This window comes from Grammomys surdaster, unplaced genomic scaffold (genome assembly GCF_004785775.1).
Source record: "Grammomys surdaster isolate TR1022 unplaced genomic scaffold, NIH_TR_1.0 197, whole genome shotgun sequence".
Classification (NCBI taxonomy): domain Eukaryota; kingdom Metazoa; phylum Chordata; class Mammalia; order Rodentia; family Muridae; genus Grammomys; species Grammomys surdaster.
In genome coordinates this window covers 985,730-1,000,714 of record NW_021604642.1, presented here as the reverse complement: position 1 = coordinate 1,000,714, position 14,985 = coordinate 985,730, and the positions used below count along the sequence as shown (strand labels likewise).

Genomic DNA, 14,985 nt, shown 5'->3' with positions numbered 1-14,985 from the left:
AAGAAAGAAAGAAAGAAAGAAAGAAAGAAAGAAAGAAAGAAAGAAAGAAAGAAAGAAAGGCAGACACTAGCTGTGACTCAGTGTAAAGCACCAGTTTCAACCCCAGCATCACTAAATGAGGAGGAGAGGGGTGGAAGTGGGTACTTTCTGGCAGGTCTCCTTGGTGTGGCTTGAACACACATGTTCGTGTTGTTCTGGCTACTCTGACAGCTATTTTCAGGACAAGGGTTTTACTTTGCTCCCAGAAGATAATTCTCAGGTTTTCCTTTTCTTTATCCTTTTTTCCCTTTCAAAGGACACTGTCTTTCCTCCAACAGGACTACTACAGGTGACACCTTATGTAAGAGATCAAGAAAGCCAGGGGCACACTCCTCTTCCTTACTAAAGCTCACTGACTCCCAGTGAGCTACCCTGGAAGAGTTGGAGGAGTGGAATGGGAATGCTAGGGACACATGATGGCACCATTGTGTCACCAGTGAAAACACATAAAAATAAAGGGTTTTTTTTTTGTCTGCTTTGTTAAGGGTTTTTTTATTATGATAAATATAGAGAGACCAAAATTCCTTGTTTTTAGCATCAGTTCAGTTACACTTCGTTACACATTGTATTCTATAGTGTTCTAAGCCATGTCCAAATTTTCCATCATCCTAAACTGAAACTCTGTACCCATCAAACCCTAAATTCCTAAGTTCCCCCCTGCTTGCTGTCTGGCTCTGGAAACCACCATTCTAATTTCTGTCTGTATGAGTTGTTTTTCTATTTTAGACTATTGTGTCATAGTCACTTTTATCACTAGCTCATTGATTCATTTATTTCATAAAGTCATGCAAGTTTATTCATTTGGTATCATGTGTCAAAAGTTCCTTCCTCTTAAAATCAAATATCACTGTTACGTTTACACTAAATGCTGTGTACTCATTCATCCATGAATGAGCACGCATCCCTCTTGGCCATTAGGAATAATGCTGTTTTCAGGATGAGTGTTTAACAACTTCTTTGAAACCCTGCTCTTTAATCTTTAGGATATACAAAGAAATGGGGTAAGGGGATAACATATGAAATGTAAATAAAACATCCAGTAAAAAAAAAAAAAAGGATATACAAAGAGAGGAATTCTGTGGGCTGCGTGACAATCTTATTTTGTAATGTTTTGAAGACCCGCCAACCCAATTTGCACAGTGGCTCCGCCATTTTACATTTCTCACAACAGCGCACAAGGGTTCAGATTTCTCTGCATCATCACCAATACTCTTAGCTTCTGGATTTTTTTTTTTTTACCATCTTAATGAATGTGAAATGAACCCTCACCATGGTTTTGATTTGCGTTTTCCTAATGATTAATGATACTGAGCGTATCTTCATGAGTTTCTTGGGCCTCTGTCTTGTTTTAGACTGATTATCATTCCATTTGTATAGCATTCTGTTTCTGTTCTTTAGTAATTAGGCTAAGAATTTCAAGAATCCTGGGTCTTACAGATTACCAAAGCAGTCATCCAATAGAATATGTATGGTCGCAAAGGTGTCAAATATATTCAGTTCTGTTCATCAAACACATCAAACTCAAATTCTGTTATAGAAAGAATATTCATCATAAGATCTCAAGCTGCCTTTGCTGAAACTATAACAATGAGCTAGTTATAGGCTCCTTGCTATCAACTAATGGAAACAAACTACTCAACCACTATACACATTTCTTCTGCTAGGACTGGGAAAAGACACAAATCATTATTCTGTATTGTGGATTGTAGTAAGTGAAAGAGCTATTCGAAAGCAATATTACAGTGCCAGGTCAGAAAAATCTTGCAACAGGTGGGAGGGGAAGCAGACTAGCATGGTGTGTTCAGGTCATGAGTCTGGAAGTACATCAGAGTGAGATTACAGTTCACTATGTAACTTTAGCCAAGCTTTGGAATCCTATAAGGTTTCGTATCCCCTTAGCAGTGTCCACAGGAAATGTTCTGCATGGAAAAAAGTCTCCCTCCCTCCTCTTTCTTTCCTTATTCCATCTGTCCTGCTCTGAGCTTCTTCAGTGATTCTCTCTGAATGATATTCAGAATCATAACCAATATCAACCTCTGCTGGATGTTATGCGGAGGAAATAGGGAAAGCAGAGAAAAGTGGGAGCAAAGGGGCAGAAGGATAGGTAGGATGGAGGGAGTAAGAAGAAAGGATGAAAAGATGAGTTAGGGAAGATGGTAGCTCTGACAGCCTTCTGAGAGGGAGCTTTCTTTCAGAGGTTTTCTCTTGATGTGTCTCTTCTGGGCTTGGGGTTGCCATCTCTCAGAGCTATGGAAAATAGTTCTGGCCTCAAGTTTCTATCTCCACCTTCTTCAATCTATTCTGCCGCATTCTCCCAAAAGTCTTTTTCCCCAGTCTTGAGGATTAGACTCAAAGGGTCATGCTCACACTGAACTAGATTCCCAGTCCCAACTAAAAACACTGGTCATATCCCTTTGATGCTCAAAATTAATGGTTTCCTATGGCTAGCTTGACAATGTACAAGTTTAGTAACCTGGACATCCTTGACCATTTCTATTCTCTGGCTCTGACCCTGCATCAACTCATCTCCCTGTACGAAGCTTGTATTTCAAACAGTCTACTCATAGGATGTGAGAGAATGCCCCTTCACTTCTACTCTGCCTAGTTCTTTGACTGGATGCTCTTCCTAGACTGTCAATGAACACCTTCTCCTTAGGGAAATTACTTGACCCATATCTTCTCTGTAATGCTTTTTAGACTGCCACTTCTGAAGACCGAGGGCACTTTTCAAGAATATACTGGATAGCATCTCTTATATCTTAGAAAACTCACAGTATTCTATTTTGTTGTTGTTGTTGTTACAGAAGTTGAATTAACTTTCAAACAGGGAGACAGGAGACCTCCTTTTCCACTGTGGCTTTCTGGAGAGCAGTAAAGTTGAAAGACATGGCATCCAAATGAATACAGTTAAAAGGTTGTGATGCATCTAGGCATAGCAGTTCAAGCCTGTAATCCCAGCATTTGGACAGTTGTTGAGCTGTGAGTTTTAGTCTAGCCTGGGCTACATTGTGAATTCCAGTCAGGACTGTATAGCAAAACAAAGATATTATTATAAAAAGTAAATTATTTAGGTATGTAGTATTTAACCAGAACCTATGACCCTTTATTCATTAAATTATTACATTCAGGGACTTTACTGCAGACCCCAGTTTTACCCTTCTACCTAATAAGCTCCAGGAGAATAAAAGCCAATTCTTTTGTTTTTCACAGAAGCTAACTTGACATTAAATATATCTTCTTCCTAGACTTCATCTTCCTGGATAGAAACCATTAATTCCATGTTTTCCCCTCCTTTAGTCATCCTTTCTGTGGAGGTGCTTGCCTTCCTCTGGGTTTCGCTACTACAAAAAAATAGGGCATAGTCTTGGGTGTCAGATCAGTTCTGCCACTTGCTTGCCACAAGAACCTGTGCATGAAAGACTGCTGTTTTGTATGTAACCTCAAGCAAATCAGGCAAGTCTCATCCACCATAGAAACAGAACATATTCCTGACTCTGATGAGTGTTCTATAGACCAACAAAATGAGAAAATACTAAATACATGTTAATTTTTTTCCTTTTTATTATACAAACTGACATCATTTGGAGCTCCACTGTCCCATCTGCCTTTATTTTCTGTTGCTATAGCAAAATACCACATTCTGAGCAACTCATGCTTAATAGTATTGTGTCTAGGGTACTGGAGACTGGGACATCCAATATCAGGATGCCAGCATCAGGAAAGGGCCGTCTTGTGTGATTCTCTGGTAGAAATCAGAAGAGTGAGAGAATATGCAAAAAAGAAAGGAGCAAGAGAAAGCAAAACTCATCTTTATCAGGAACCCACTCCAAAAATAACACTAATCTAGCTTAAAGGTCCCATCTCTTAAAACCTTTACATCAATCTAGTTTACAACACATGAACTTTCCAGCATAACTTCAGATCACAGTACCACCTCTTACAACTACGTCAGCCCTCCCATTTGATCCAGAGAGGCATGGCAAGTGCTTCAAACGTGCCCGACAGAGACTCTGATTTCATTGCAACTTCAAGAAGAATGATAATGAGGTCTTAGAAAACTAAGCGTATTTGATGCAGCCCTGCAGGCCCAGACAAGATATCCTACACTGTGCCCTTGCATTCCTGCATCCACTTAACTGCATGGGGCTGAAAAGTCTCAGTCGCCATGGCATCTTTTCCTCCTTTTATTTTTTCTTTTGTGTTTTCTTTTGAGACAGGAGCTCATTTTAAAGCCCAGCTTTCCAAGTGCTGGGATGACAGACATGTCTCATCATACTAGCTTTCCATGGCAGCTTTCAAATTGGTTGGAGAAGCCATAGCCTTGTTCAGCTTTCCATTCCTCGTGGAACCCGACTCCCCCCCTACAGTCTCTCCTGTTCCCACAGGCACCTGAAATGAATGGGATCCTTGCCATTCCTCCGATTGATACCTTTTCCTGACTTATACCCTTTCACATCATCTCTCATCTCTGCAGCTTTCTTCCCAGAACCAACTCATTCTATAGCTCTTTCATGTACTTCAGCAGGTTAGGATGTTACTCAAAGACCTTAGACAAGACTGTTTCTAGGACCTTCATCAAGCTCTTCCTTTCTCTGTTCTTCTACCACTGGAGTTCATCTTGGGAGGTTATCTTCCACATAAGGCTGAGAGGTTCTGGAAGGAAGGAACTTTGCTTTCTGTGTATATTGGTATGAGTTAACACAGAGAAGTACTTAAAATAGCTCTTGTCACATTAAAGTGTCAGACACTTGCTAGAGACCCAACAAATGTAATCTCTTTTTTTTTCCAAGTCTTGGCACAAAGATTTGTATCTTCTTTGAGTTTTCAGTTTTTCATCTGTAAAGTGAGGATAATACGTTATTAACTTATTACTATAATAAGATAATAGGTTCTTACCTCCCAAGGCAGTGAGAAGATTAAATGAGATAATGCCCAGCGGAAGTCAAACAGCACTCTGTCTCATAATCACTGTTCAACACTCACCATCCCAAATTATTCTTATTCCCACTTCCTGTCCCCAACAATCTCCTCCTGGCATTTAGCACAGAGATTTCCTAAGAGGTAGTTTCAGTCCATGCTTGCTCAACTATTGTATTCACTTCTACTCTGACAAGTAGTATTTATCATTGATTTGGTTCCAATAAATAATCTAAAGAAACACAAACACTTCTTTTGGAAAATCTAACTGCATTCTTAAATTTCTGAAAGCACTGAACCTACTGCCAACACTCAGACTTTTGCCATTGCCCTGAAGCATAATGTTTCCTCCTAGAAGGGTTTTCAGCTAATGCTGGGAACAGCTGGTTGCTATAGCCTGACATACACAAGAAGCCCATAGAAGACTTTTCCTTGTTGAGAATAAGGTCACCAGTGTTTTCTCATCCTGTTAACTTTCACCTGCCACTTGGAGAATTTGGAAATCCACTTGATACTGTACGACTCTATGTAGCAACAGTTTATCATGAGCCATCATCGCCCATGCTTGGCAATATGCTAATTGCTGTCTAATGGGGAGAGAGCCAGACAGATGTGGTACTAATTACACAAGGGAACGTGATAAAACAGGAACAGACAGGGGCACAAGTATTATGTCGCAAGTGTGTAGAGAAAGAAACTTTTAATTCTTCCTGGGAAATTACCAAAGATAGCATCAAGGAAGTATCTTTTAAGGTAAGCCTTGAAGGATGAAGGGATTTGGTAGGCAGAAAGTTGGGGGAAAGGTAACCAAAATAAGAGAGCAGACTGACTGACAGCATCTAAATGTGCTGAGGCGGTCGAGCGCCCAATTCCTCGACTTCAGGCTTCTTGTTCTTTACACAGCTGTGTAGACCGTCTTTGATATTTAACATAATGCTTTTCTTAAATGAACAATTTCTGTAGTTTAAATAGTTTGTTTGGACTGAAATCTTTATAACATGACCACAAAGTCATTTTTAGTCTTTATATGTTCAAAAAAACACTCCATCCATACACCATCACCTCAAATCATCTGGTGTCCTACAAGTGTGTGTGTGTGTGTGTGGTGGTGGGGGGACTACACTTTGAGAAACATTGGCAAACAGCATAGGAAGTTATGAGGACAGATGCTATGAGACCAAACTACTTGGGTCTGCTCAGGACCAAGCTGGGAAAATTTGTTGAGACTTGATTTGCTCGACAACAGAAAAGTATTGATGGTTTTTGGAAATGTGCATTTCAAAAATGTTGAGAAGAAGCTTCAGAAATGACTGGAAGGGGGACAGCAGCAGCTGAAGACAGATGAAAGGCTACAGTGGAGACTGAAAGAAACAGGCTCCTAGAACATATCAGTAGCAACAGAGATGGAGGGACAGGGATGGATGAGAGAAACTTATTTAGGGAATGGAGACAGGTCAAAGGTGGCCTCAAATTATTGAACATATGACATTTATCCTGAGGTCTGTAAAGTGATTAAGAGCTAGCCAAGCAAACAGCTGAGGAAACAGCTTGCCAGGCAAAGAAGACAGCATGCACAAAAGCCCTGAGCTCAATATCAGAATGAGCTGAACGGCCTAAAACATAGCACAGTAAATAAGCCAGGGACTGGATCACCCTCTTTCATAATGGACACTTTCCTAACACATATGTAAACTCTGCCTCAGGCTCTGCCTCCCCAGTGCTGCAATTATAGCCATACAGCATCATGCCCAGGCCATTTATTCTCACAACTTTCTATATTTATAGCAAAATGAGAGCCAATAAGTGTTCACAAAGCCACGTGCATATCTTTTTGACACATGGTCCTGTTACATGTGGACAGCTACAGAACCAGGTTTAAATGCACTGTACTGGCTGCACCCAGATCCCAGTAGGGAGTTGGTTTCAAAGTCACTGATATTCACTTAGAGAGATGATGATGCCTTTCATCAGGTGAAAGGTAGCCTGAGAGTGCAGAGTAGAACCATTTGAATGCTATGAGAACTGGTAGAAATCAATTCTACTGATTCAAGCGAAGTCATAATTCCAATTTGGGGATTGTAAACAGTTGTATTATAGTCTCAAAAATATCTAACAATAAAATTTTTTAAAGGTAAGACAAAGGAACTCGGGAGGGGGCTCTGTGAATAAAGCACTTGCTGCACAGACATCTGAATTGAAGTTTGGAACCCCAGAATCCAAACAAAAGCCAGACAGGTGTGTCAACTGCCTGTAATCCCAGCACTGGGGAAGCAGAGACAGGAAATCTGGAGTACACTGGCAAGCTAGACTAGACATCACTGGATTCAGAGAGAAATCCTATGGTCTATCAAGAAAGACAACTGACATCAATCTTGGGCCCCTATATGCGCCCAGACACATGTGCAACCCACATACACTTGCACCTGCACATATGTATACACATACATGTATAACACAGAGAGGGGGAGAGAAACATTTACTTCTCCACAAACTAGGAATAGACAGGAACATTGTCAATCTAAAGAAAAAGCGTATGTACAGAATACACAGTTAATGAAGAAAGACAGAACACAATCTCCAAGACTGGGAAAAGCATCTTCAGGACTTGTATTAACATGCTAAAAATTCTAGCTAGTGTGACAAGATACTAAAAGGCTTGCAGATAGGATGATTACCCAGAGAAAATCCTGAGAAATCTATTGCCTATTCATGCACTTGTATATTTTTGTTTGGTTTTTAGGCACTCCGCAGACTGAAGTATGATGATTTCTAGGTCAAGGCAAGTCTAGACTGACTACACAGTGAGGTCCTATCTGGGGGTGATGACAGACAGACAGAGACAGAGAGAAACAGAGGGAGGGAGGAAGGAAAGAATAAGTGAGGGGTCAAAATAAGAAGCAACTGAAAATAGACATTTAAAATTCAACACCATTAAATACTTATAAATCCAACAAAAAGTTTATGTTGATTAGCACCTACCTAAAGAAAAAATAAAGAACCCAAATAAGAAGGAACCTAAGCTTATACTTCAAAGGAACTGGAAGCAGAAGCAGCCAGGTCCACTGATGACAGCACAAAGGAGTAACAGGAATGGGCCATAGGTTAATGAAAGTATCAACAGAAGTGAAAGTTCAGCTCTTGGAGATACAAATGAAATTAACAAATAGTTAGCCAATGAACCAATAAAAAGAGAGTATTAAATGGAATAAAAACGTTGAAGAGGAGACTTTAAAACTACCACCAGAGAAAGAGAGAGGATCTCAAGAGACTACTATGAAAAGTCTCATACAAACAACAAATTGTATAATCTAAATGAAGCGGATAAATTTCTAGACCTCTATAACCTAGCAAGTATGCATCTTAGAAGAACAGAAATACAAACATACCAACCTGAAAATGTGCATATACTAATAAGGAGTGTAGATCAACTCAGTAATCAAAAACCTCTCAATAAATCCAAGCCCAGAACCTGAGAGCATCCACCTCTGTATATGTCAGGCTCTGCCAGAGCCTCTCAAGAGACAGCTTTATCAGGCTCCTGTCAGCAAGCACTTCTTGGCATTAGCAATAGTGTCTGGGTTTGGTGTCCCCAGATGGGATGACTTCCCAGGTGGGGCAGTCTCTGGATGGCCTTTCCTTCAGTCTCTGCTCCACTCTTTGTCCCTATGTTTCCTTTAGACTGGAGGAATTCTGGGTTAATATATTTGAGATGGGTGGATGGCCCCAGCCCTCAACCAGGGGCCATGCCTAACCTCTGGATATGGTCTCTACAGGTTCTCTCTCCACTTTGGGGGGTATTTCAGCTAACATTTCTTAAACTTTTCCCAAAAAGCTAAAGAGGAGAAGCTGCCTAGATCATTTTACAAGGTCAAGGTCACTCCAAGAGCAGAGTCAGGCAAGACTACTACAAGAAAAGTAGAAGGGCATATCCCTGATGAGAATGGAAGCAACCAAAGTCAAAAGCACATCAAAAATATTCACCATGATCAAGTAAAATGTATCCCTTGGATGTGAATATGTGCAACTTCAACATGTTAGAATCAGTAAATACTAGTCACATTAACACAAAGAAGAATAAAAATCACATGATTGTCTCAATAACTACAGAAACCAGACTTTGACAAAATTCAATATTCATTCATGGTAAATTTTCTCACCAAATTGGATGTAGAAGGAATATATCGGAGCATCGTGAAGGTCACATATAAAAAGCCCACAGCTACAATCGTAGTCGGCGAACAATGAGATGCTTCTTTTCCAACTTTTATCATTTCTATTCAATGGAGTACTAGAATTCTTAGCTAGGGCAACTTGGAAAGAAAAAGAAATTTTAAAAACTAAACTGAACAAAAGAGTGGAATTGTCTGTTAATAAATGATGTGATTTTATCTAGAGAACACTACAGTTTCCAACAAAACAGGAAATAGGAGATAATGTGAAACCTCCAGGAGGTGAGTATACCATTTACAGTTGCCCAAGGCCTGCTTCCCTCTCTCCCTAAGCCAGAGAGATTCCTAACCCAGAACCCAGATGTGGCCCCATACCACTGACTGTGTTGGTCACTTAGCACTCCTACTTCTTCTGTGACTTACCTGCACCTGGACTCTATGCAGGATCTCTCAGTGTTGCAGGATAGCTGCTGCTGTCTCATGCCATTGTTGCACGGTAGCAATTGCTGTTTGCACACAACTTTCCTCCTGTGAAGGCTATGGATCTTGATTTGGCTGAGGTGAGGAACTGCCAATGGTCATGCCCACCAGAGGCTACCAAAATTTTCTTATCAAAGGAAATGTGATTGCTGCCACCACAGTTCAACAAAGTGGGAAGACTGGAAAAGTTTACCTCTCTCTGTTCTGCACAGATTTTGTTTGTGTTATATATTGGAATGGACTGAAAGGCAGCTGTAAGTCACATTTTTAAATGTAGGAGGAGTGCTCCACCTCTTAGCAGGAGATGAACTATCCTTAGAAGATTTAGATTTTCAGTCTGGGGACAAAGCTCAGTGTAGGGGTTCTTGTATAGCATATGTGAGGTTCTAGCTTCAATCCCTAGTAAGGATGAGGGGAACAGAATTCAGAGTTTTAGAAAAGCTTTCTTGTTTGTTTGTTGTTTTTGAGGCAGAGTCTCTCTATATAGCCCTGGCTGTGTTGGAACTATGTAGACCAGCCTGGCCTCGAACTCACTGAGATCCTCCTCTATCTGCCTCCCAAGTGCTGGCATTAAAGATGTGTGTCACCATTCCCGGCTAGAAAAGCATTTGTCTACTAAAAAATAAAGACAGAAAAAAAATCACAAAGGTAAGAAATTTCACAGACTAGTGATGCACAATGATTGTCTTTTTATTATTGTTGTCACATTTTAATTTAGTTGTGCGTGTCTGTGTGTGTATACATGAGCATGAGTGCACATGTGGGAAAAAAACAACTTAGAATGGGTCATAGATATAAATGGGAAACAGAAAGTTACCAGTTTTTCAGTAGACAACATGGAAGAGCTGGCCCTGATGGTGCAGACCTATAACCCCATCCATTCTGGAGGCTGAGGCAGGAGGATCACAAGTTGAAGGCTTGCCTAGGCTGCAGAATGAGTTCCAGGATAGCACGGTCAACTTAAAGAAGTTTCATTTTAAGATGAAAACAAACACCAGGCAGAGGTGGCCCACACCTTTAATCCCAGCACTTGGGAGGCAGAGGCAGGCAGATCTCTGAGTTGGAGGCCAGCCTGGTCTACAGAGTGAGTTCCAGGACAGCCAGGACTACACAGAGAAACCCTGTCTCGAAACAAAACAAAACAAAACAAAACAAAACAAAACAAAGAAAACAAATAGATCCAGGAGAGAGTACTTCAGTAGTAGAGCACCTAAAAGTCATTCCTGCATGCAGGTGCACACACAATAAATAAATAAATAAATAAATAAATAACAAAAAATAATGTTAGATCCTAAAACAGAAATAACTCACTGTGTTTAATGTGGATAACACAAAAATGCATGCACACATGCAAATAAATATTATTTTTTTAAAAGTACTGTAAAAGGAATGTGGAAAGGCAAAACTGTCTGACAAGTTCCACTTCAGTGATGTGAAAAGCTTTTATACTATGAAAGAAATACCTTGTTAATAGGAAAGTACTGACTGGAAGGAAACCTTGTAAAACCATCTGTAGACAAAGTACTTGTATGTAAAGTGTCTTTGAATACCCAGAAATCCATAAAAAGAAAATATACAAACTAACTGAAAGTGAGCAAAAAAGTGGGCAAACTAGAGACTCCCTCCAATTTTGTGCTTGGGAGATGAAGACAGGAAGATAAGACGTTTGGAGTCATCCTTGGATACATTATCCAGTTTGAGAGCAGTCTGAGCTTTGTGAGAACCTGTCTCAACAGCAAGGAAGAAAGAAAGGAAAATGGACAAAAGATTTAAACAGACACTTCATTTGAGAAAATACACAAAGGCCAAGTATGATGGTAGGGTATGATGGTAGGTGCCTGTAATGCTGCCTACCCAAGAGGATGAGGTAGAAGGATTACCTAGACTACAGGCAAAGTTCTATACCAGCCTGAGTAACTTAACAAAAACTACCTTGAAAATAAAAATAAACAGATAAGTAGCTTAGTGATAGGATGCTTGCCTAGCATTTCCAAGACCCTAGATTCAATTCCACTAGCACAAAAAAAAGAGGATACACAGCAGGCAAATAAATGAGCAGATAGAAAGCTAGTGAACACCATAGCCTACTAGGATGAGCAACCACAGCACATCCATTTCCGTAGCTTGGTCATCCTCAGTGTGTGAACTGAATCACAAAAATGCAGATATAAGACTCTTTCTTGATAATCCCCTCCAAAGTGCCTCTCACTGGAACACAAAAGATCTTGGAACCATGTGCTAGTGTCAATGGGAATGTCACACACACACTGTTTTCTCACTCTCTTACTTTTCACTATCTTGCTTTCCCTCTTGAGAGAGTCTCCTGTAGCCCAGGCTGACCTCAACTTCATGATGTGTCCAAAGATGTCCTTAAACTCCTGATCCTCCTGCTTCTGCCTCCGTTTGCTAAGATCACAGGTGTGCACCACGACACCAGCTCTACCACTTCATTAAATCCCAAATTCATGGTCAGAAGATAGTGGCAGCATACACGCATGGTCGGCTAGAGTCTACAAGACCAGAGACTGGACAAAGCTAAAGAACAGCTATCAGCCCTGGTTATTCCTAGCTTAAACAGCAATGAAAAATAGGGACATTCACAAAGCAGCAGAGGACATTTAGAGTCTATATTGGAGGAATTGGCACGATCTGGGGAGCTTGCCACTCCCTGTGAGAAGGAACATCAACGGTAGACTACTGTGGAGTCAGAGAGGCATAGAACATCTGCACCTCATGAACATTTCAAAGAGCTGGAGAAAGGCTGTGTCCAGGGCTTCAGCAGCAATGGCTGAAGGACACACACACACACACACACACACACACACACACACAGACACACACACCAAAAACAAAAAACAAAAAACCCTTTCCTCTTCATACTGGGTGCTCAGCGCTGGACTGAGTTGCCCCAAAACACCATCCCAAATTTACCTCTGCTGGGTCTCTTTTTGTTTGTTTTACTTTTTTGGAGAAAGGGTTTTACTGTGTGGCTCTGGTTGTATTTGAACTCTCTCTGTAGACCAGGCTGGCCACAAACTCAAAGATGTCTGCCTGCCTCCGTCTCCCAAGTGCTGGGATTAAAGTGAGTCGTGGAGCCTAACCTGTGCTGATGTCTTGACAACATAAGGGCCTCTGTGGGGTGCACTCTGGAGGTACCCAGAGCAAGTACCCTAAGACTATGTGCTGATTTAAAGTGGAACCCATTACTGAGGATGTAGCTCAGTGGTAGAACACTTGTCTGTCATGAACAAGTCCTGGATTCCATCCTAGGAGAAATAAATAAGCAAATAAATAAATCCCCATTGATCTAAGACATAACATGTTTGCATTTTGTAGTCTGCCATGTCTACTTGCTAAAAGAGTCACACTTCACCCATTCTGAACATTTTAAAATCCTTTGAAGGGACAAAGTAAAACCTAGTGAAGCAGTTGCTAATATACATTTTATTCTCACCATCAGACAACCTGGACACTGCAGGCAGGCCTCTACCCTCAGAATGTATCCACTTAACAAAGCAAGGAAAACCAACCTTTTATAAGGAACTTTCTGAACTGCCAGAGTGAGGATAATCAGCTACCAGGTCAAAGTGCTTTTTCCTTTTGCAAAGCAGTCCTACCTTTTGACCCCAGCTGAAGGAAGGCCTGCTCTGAGAAATTCAGGGAACTGCAGCCTCCTAGAACAAGACCTCAGACTTCAGGAGGACCCGGATCCAAGGACCCAGATAGCAGCCTGAGCCAGAGCAGGAATTAGACAATGGCTGAGGGGAAAAGAGAAGAAGGTCCCCAAATCAGCTGGGCCTGCTCCCTTAGTGAAGAGGCAGAGGTGAGGTGAGATTGTGAGAAGTGTATCAAGTCTTGAAAGTAACCAGAGGACTTATATGGGTTGTGTCTCTTCAGGAGCTCTTTCTATCCTGGGTATACCCTATTCCCTGCTGTTCACTAGCTTATGGCCTTTGTCTGTGCTCTTCTTAGCCTGGGTTGCCTATGATTGGAACACTCACAGTCAAGGTAAGAGATGGGAGCCAAATCATGGCCCCATCTGTGCTAAGGGTGGGAAGACAGAAGAGGGAGGTGGAGAAAAAGATGAGGGAAGATGGGAGGGAAGGTCAATGACTAGCTGCCCATGAAGCTTTAAGACAGATCTGTGAGCAGGTACCTCCAGCCTCAACTTGTCTCCCTCTCACCTTGCTGGTTTTCTGTTTGGGAGTTGGACTTGGGACATCTGAAATGGAAGAAGGAGGATGCTTCTGTAGTTTGAGGAGCATCAGACAACTTCTTTACCTTTGGGAGGGGTATAGGGACTGGTGATGACACACTTGCCCTTCTCCTTTTTTCTCTGTGCACAGATGGTAGGCGTTCAGCTTGGGTACGAAATTGGACTCTCTGGAAATATTTCCAAAGCTACTTCCCAGTAAAGGTAACTACCTTTCCTTTGGATGCCCATCTTTCTTCTGGATGCCCTTGCTCCTTAGTGCTTGACTGCCCACTTCCTACTGAGATCCATGTTTCAAGGGCTCTAATGGCCAATAGTAAAGGTGAAGGCCTAGCAGTGTAATGTAGAACAGAATCCCAAACTAGATGTGCAAATGGGGAGACAGATGAACAATACCTTTTCCACAGTGGCAAATCCAGTCCAGCATCTCTTACCACCATGATCCCTGGGAATCTCTGTGACAATAATATCATAATGAGCAAGGACATGGAGACTATCAGCTGGGCTCTGAGTTTTTATATCCTTTCTTCCTTCTGCCTGATCAGTCTTCCTCAATCTTCCTCTAACAGCTGGTGAAGACCCATGACCTTTCTCCCAAACACAACTACATCATTCTCTGCCACCCCCATGGCATTCTCAGTTATGGTGCCTTCATCAACTTTGCTACTGAGGCCACTGGCTTTTCCAGGGTTTTCCCTTCTATCACTCCCTCTTTAGCAACCTTGGAAGGGATCTTCTGGATCCCATTTGTGCGAGACTATGTGATGTCCATGGGTGAGTACAATAAATCATCCTGTTCTGAAATTCAACTCAAGATGCCCGGCCCATTAATCCCTGGCAGTCATTCTGTAATAGAAGACTTGATTTATTTTTTTAAAAGAGTTCATTCAGTATGAAGAGTATGTGCCCAAGTATCAGATTCTGTACAAGGTGTAAGAAGTAGTTCAGTTGGGCAGGAAGGGACGTTACAGGCATTCATGAGTTCCCAGGATCCCTTACAAAGGATAATCAGAAGACTAAGTGTAGAAATGGAAAGCAGAGAGTAAAAGCCACACATTAAACATGAGTACAGGGGAAATCATGCCAGAGTCTTCTCTGGGATGCCAATTGACTTCTTTCATATCTCTCTCTCTCTCTCTCTCTCTCTCTCTCTCTCTCTCTCTCTCT

At 41.4% G+C, this 14,985-nt stretch overlaps 1 protein-coding gene across 1 annotated transcript in view; it reads left to right on the top strand.

Annotated features, from left to right (window-relative positions):
• Positions 1-14,985, top strand: part of Dgat2l6 (diacylglycerol O-acyltransferase 2 like 6) — a 21,454-nt gene that overhangs the window by 1,921 nt on the left and 4,548 nt on the right. Inside the window, exons 2-4 of the mRNA XM_028770045.1 lie at positions 13,503-13,613; positions 13,952-14,022; positions 14,388-14,592. Of these exons, the coding sequence (XP_028625878.1) occupies positions 13,503-13,613; positions 13,952-14,022; positions 14,388-14,592 (387 nt within the window). The remainder of the gene's footprint in view (positions 1-13,502; positions 13,614-13,951; positions 14,023-14,387; positions 14,593-14,985) is intronic.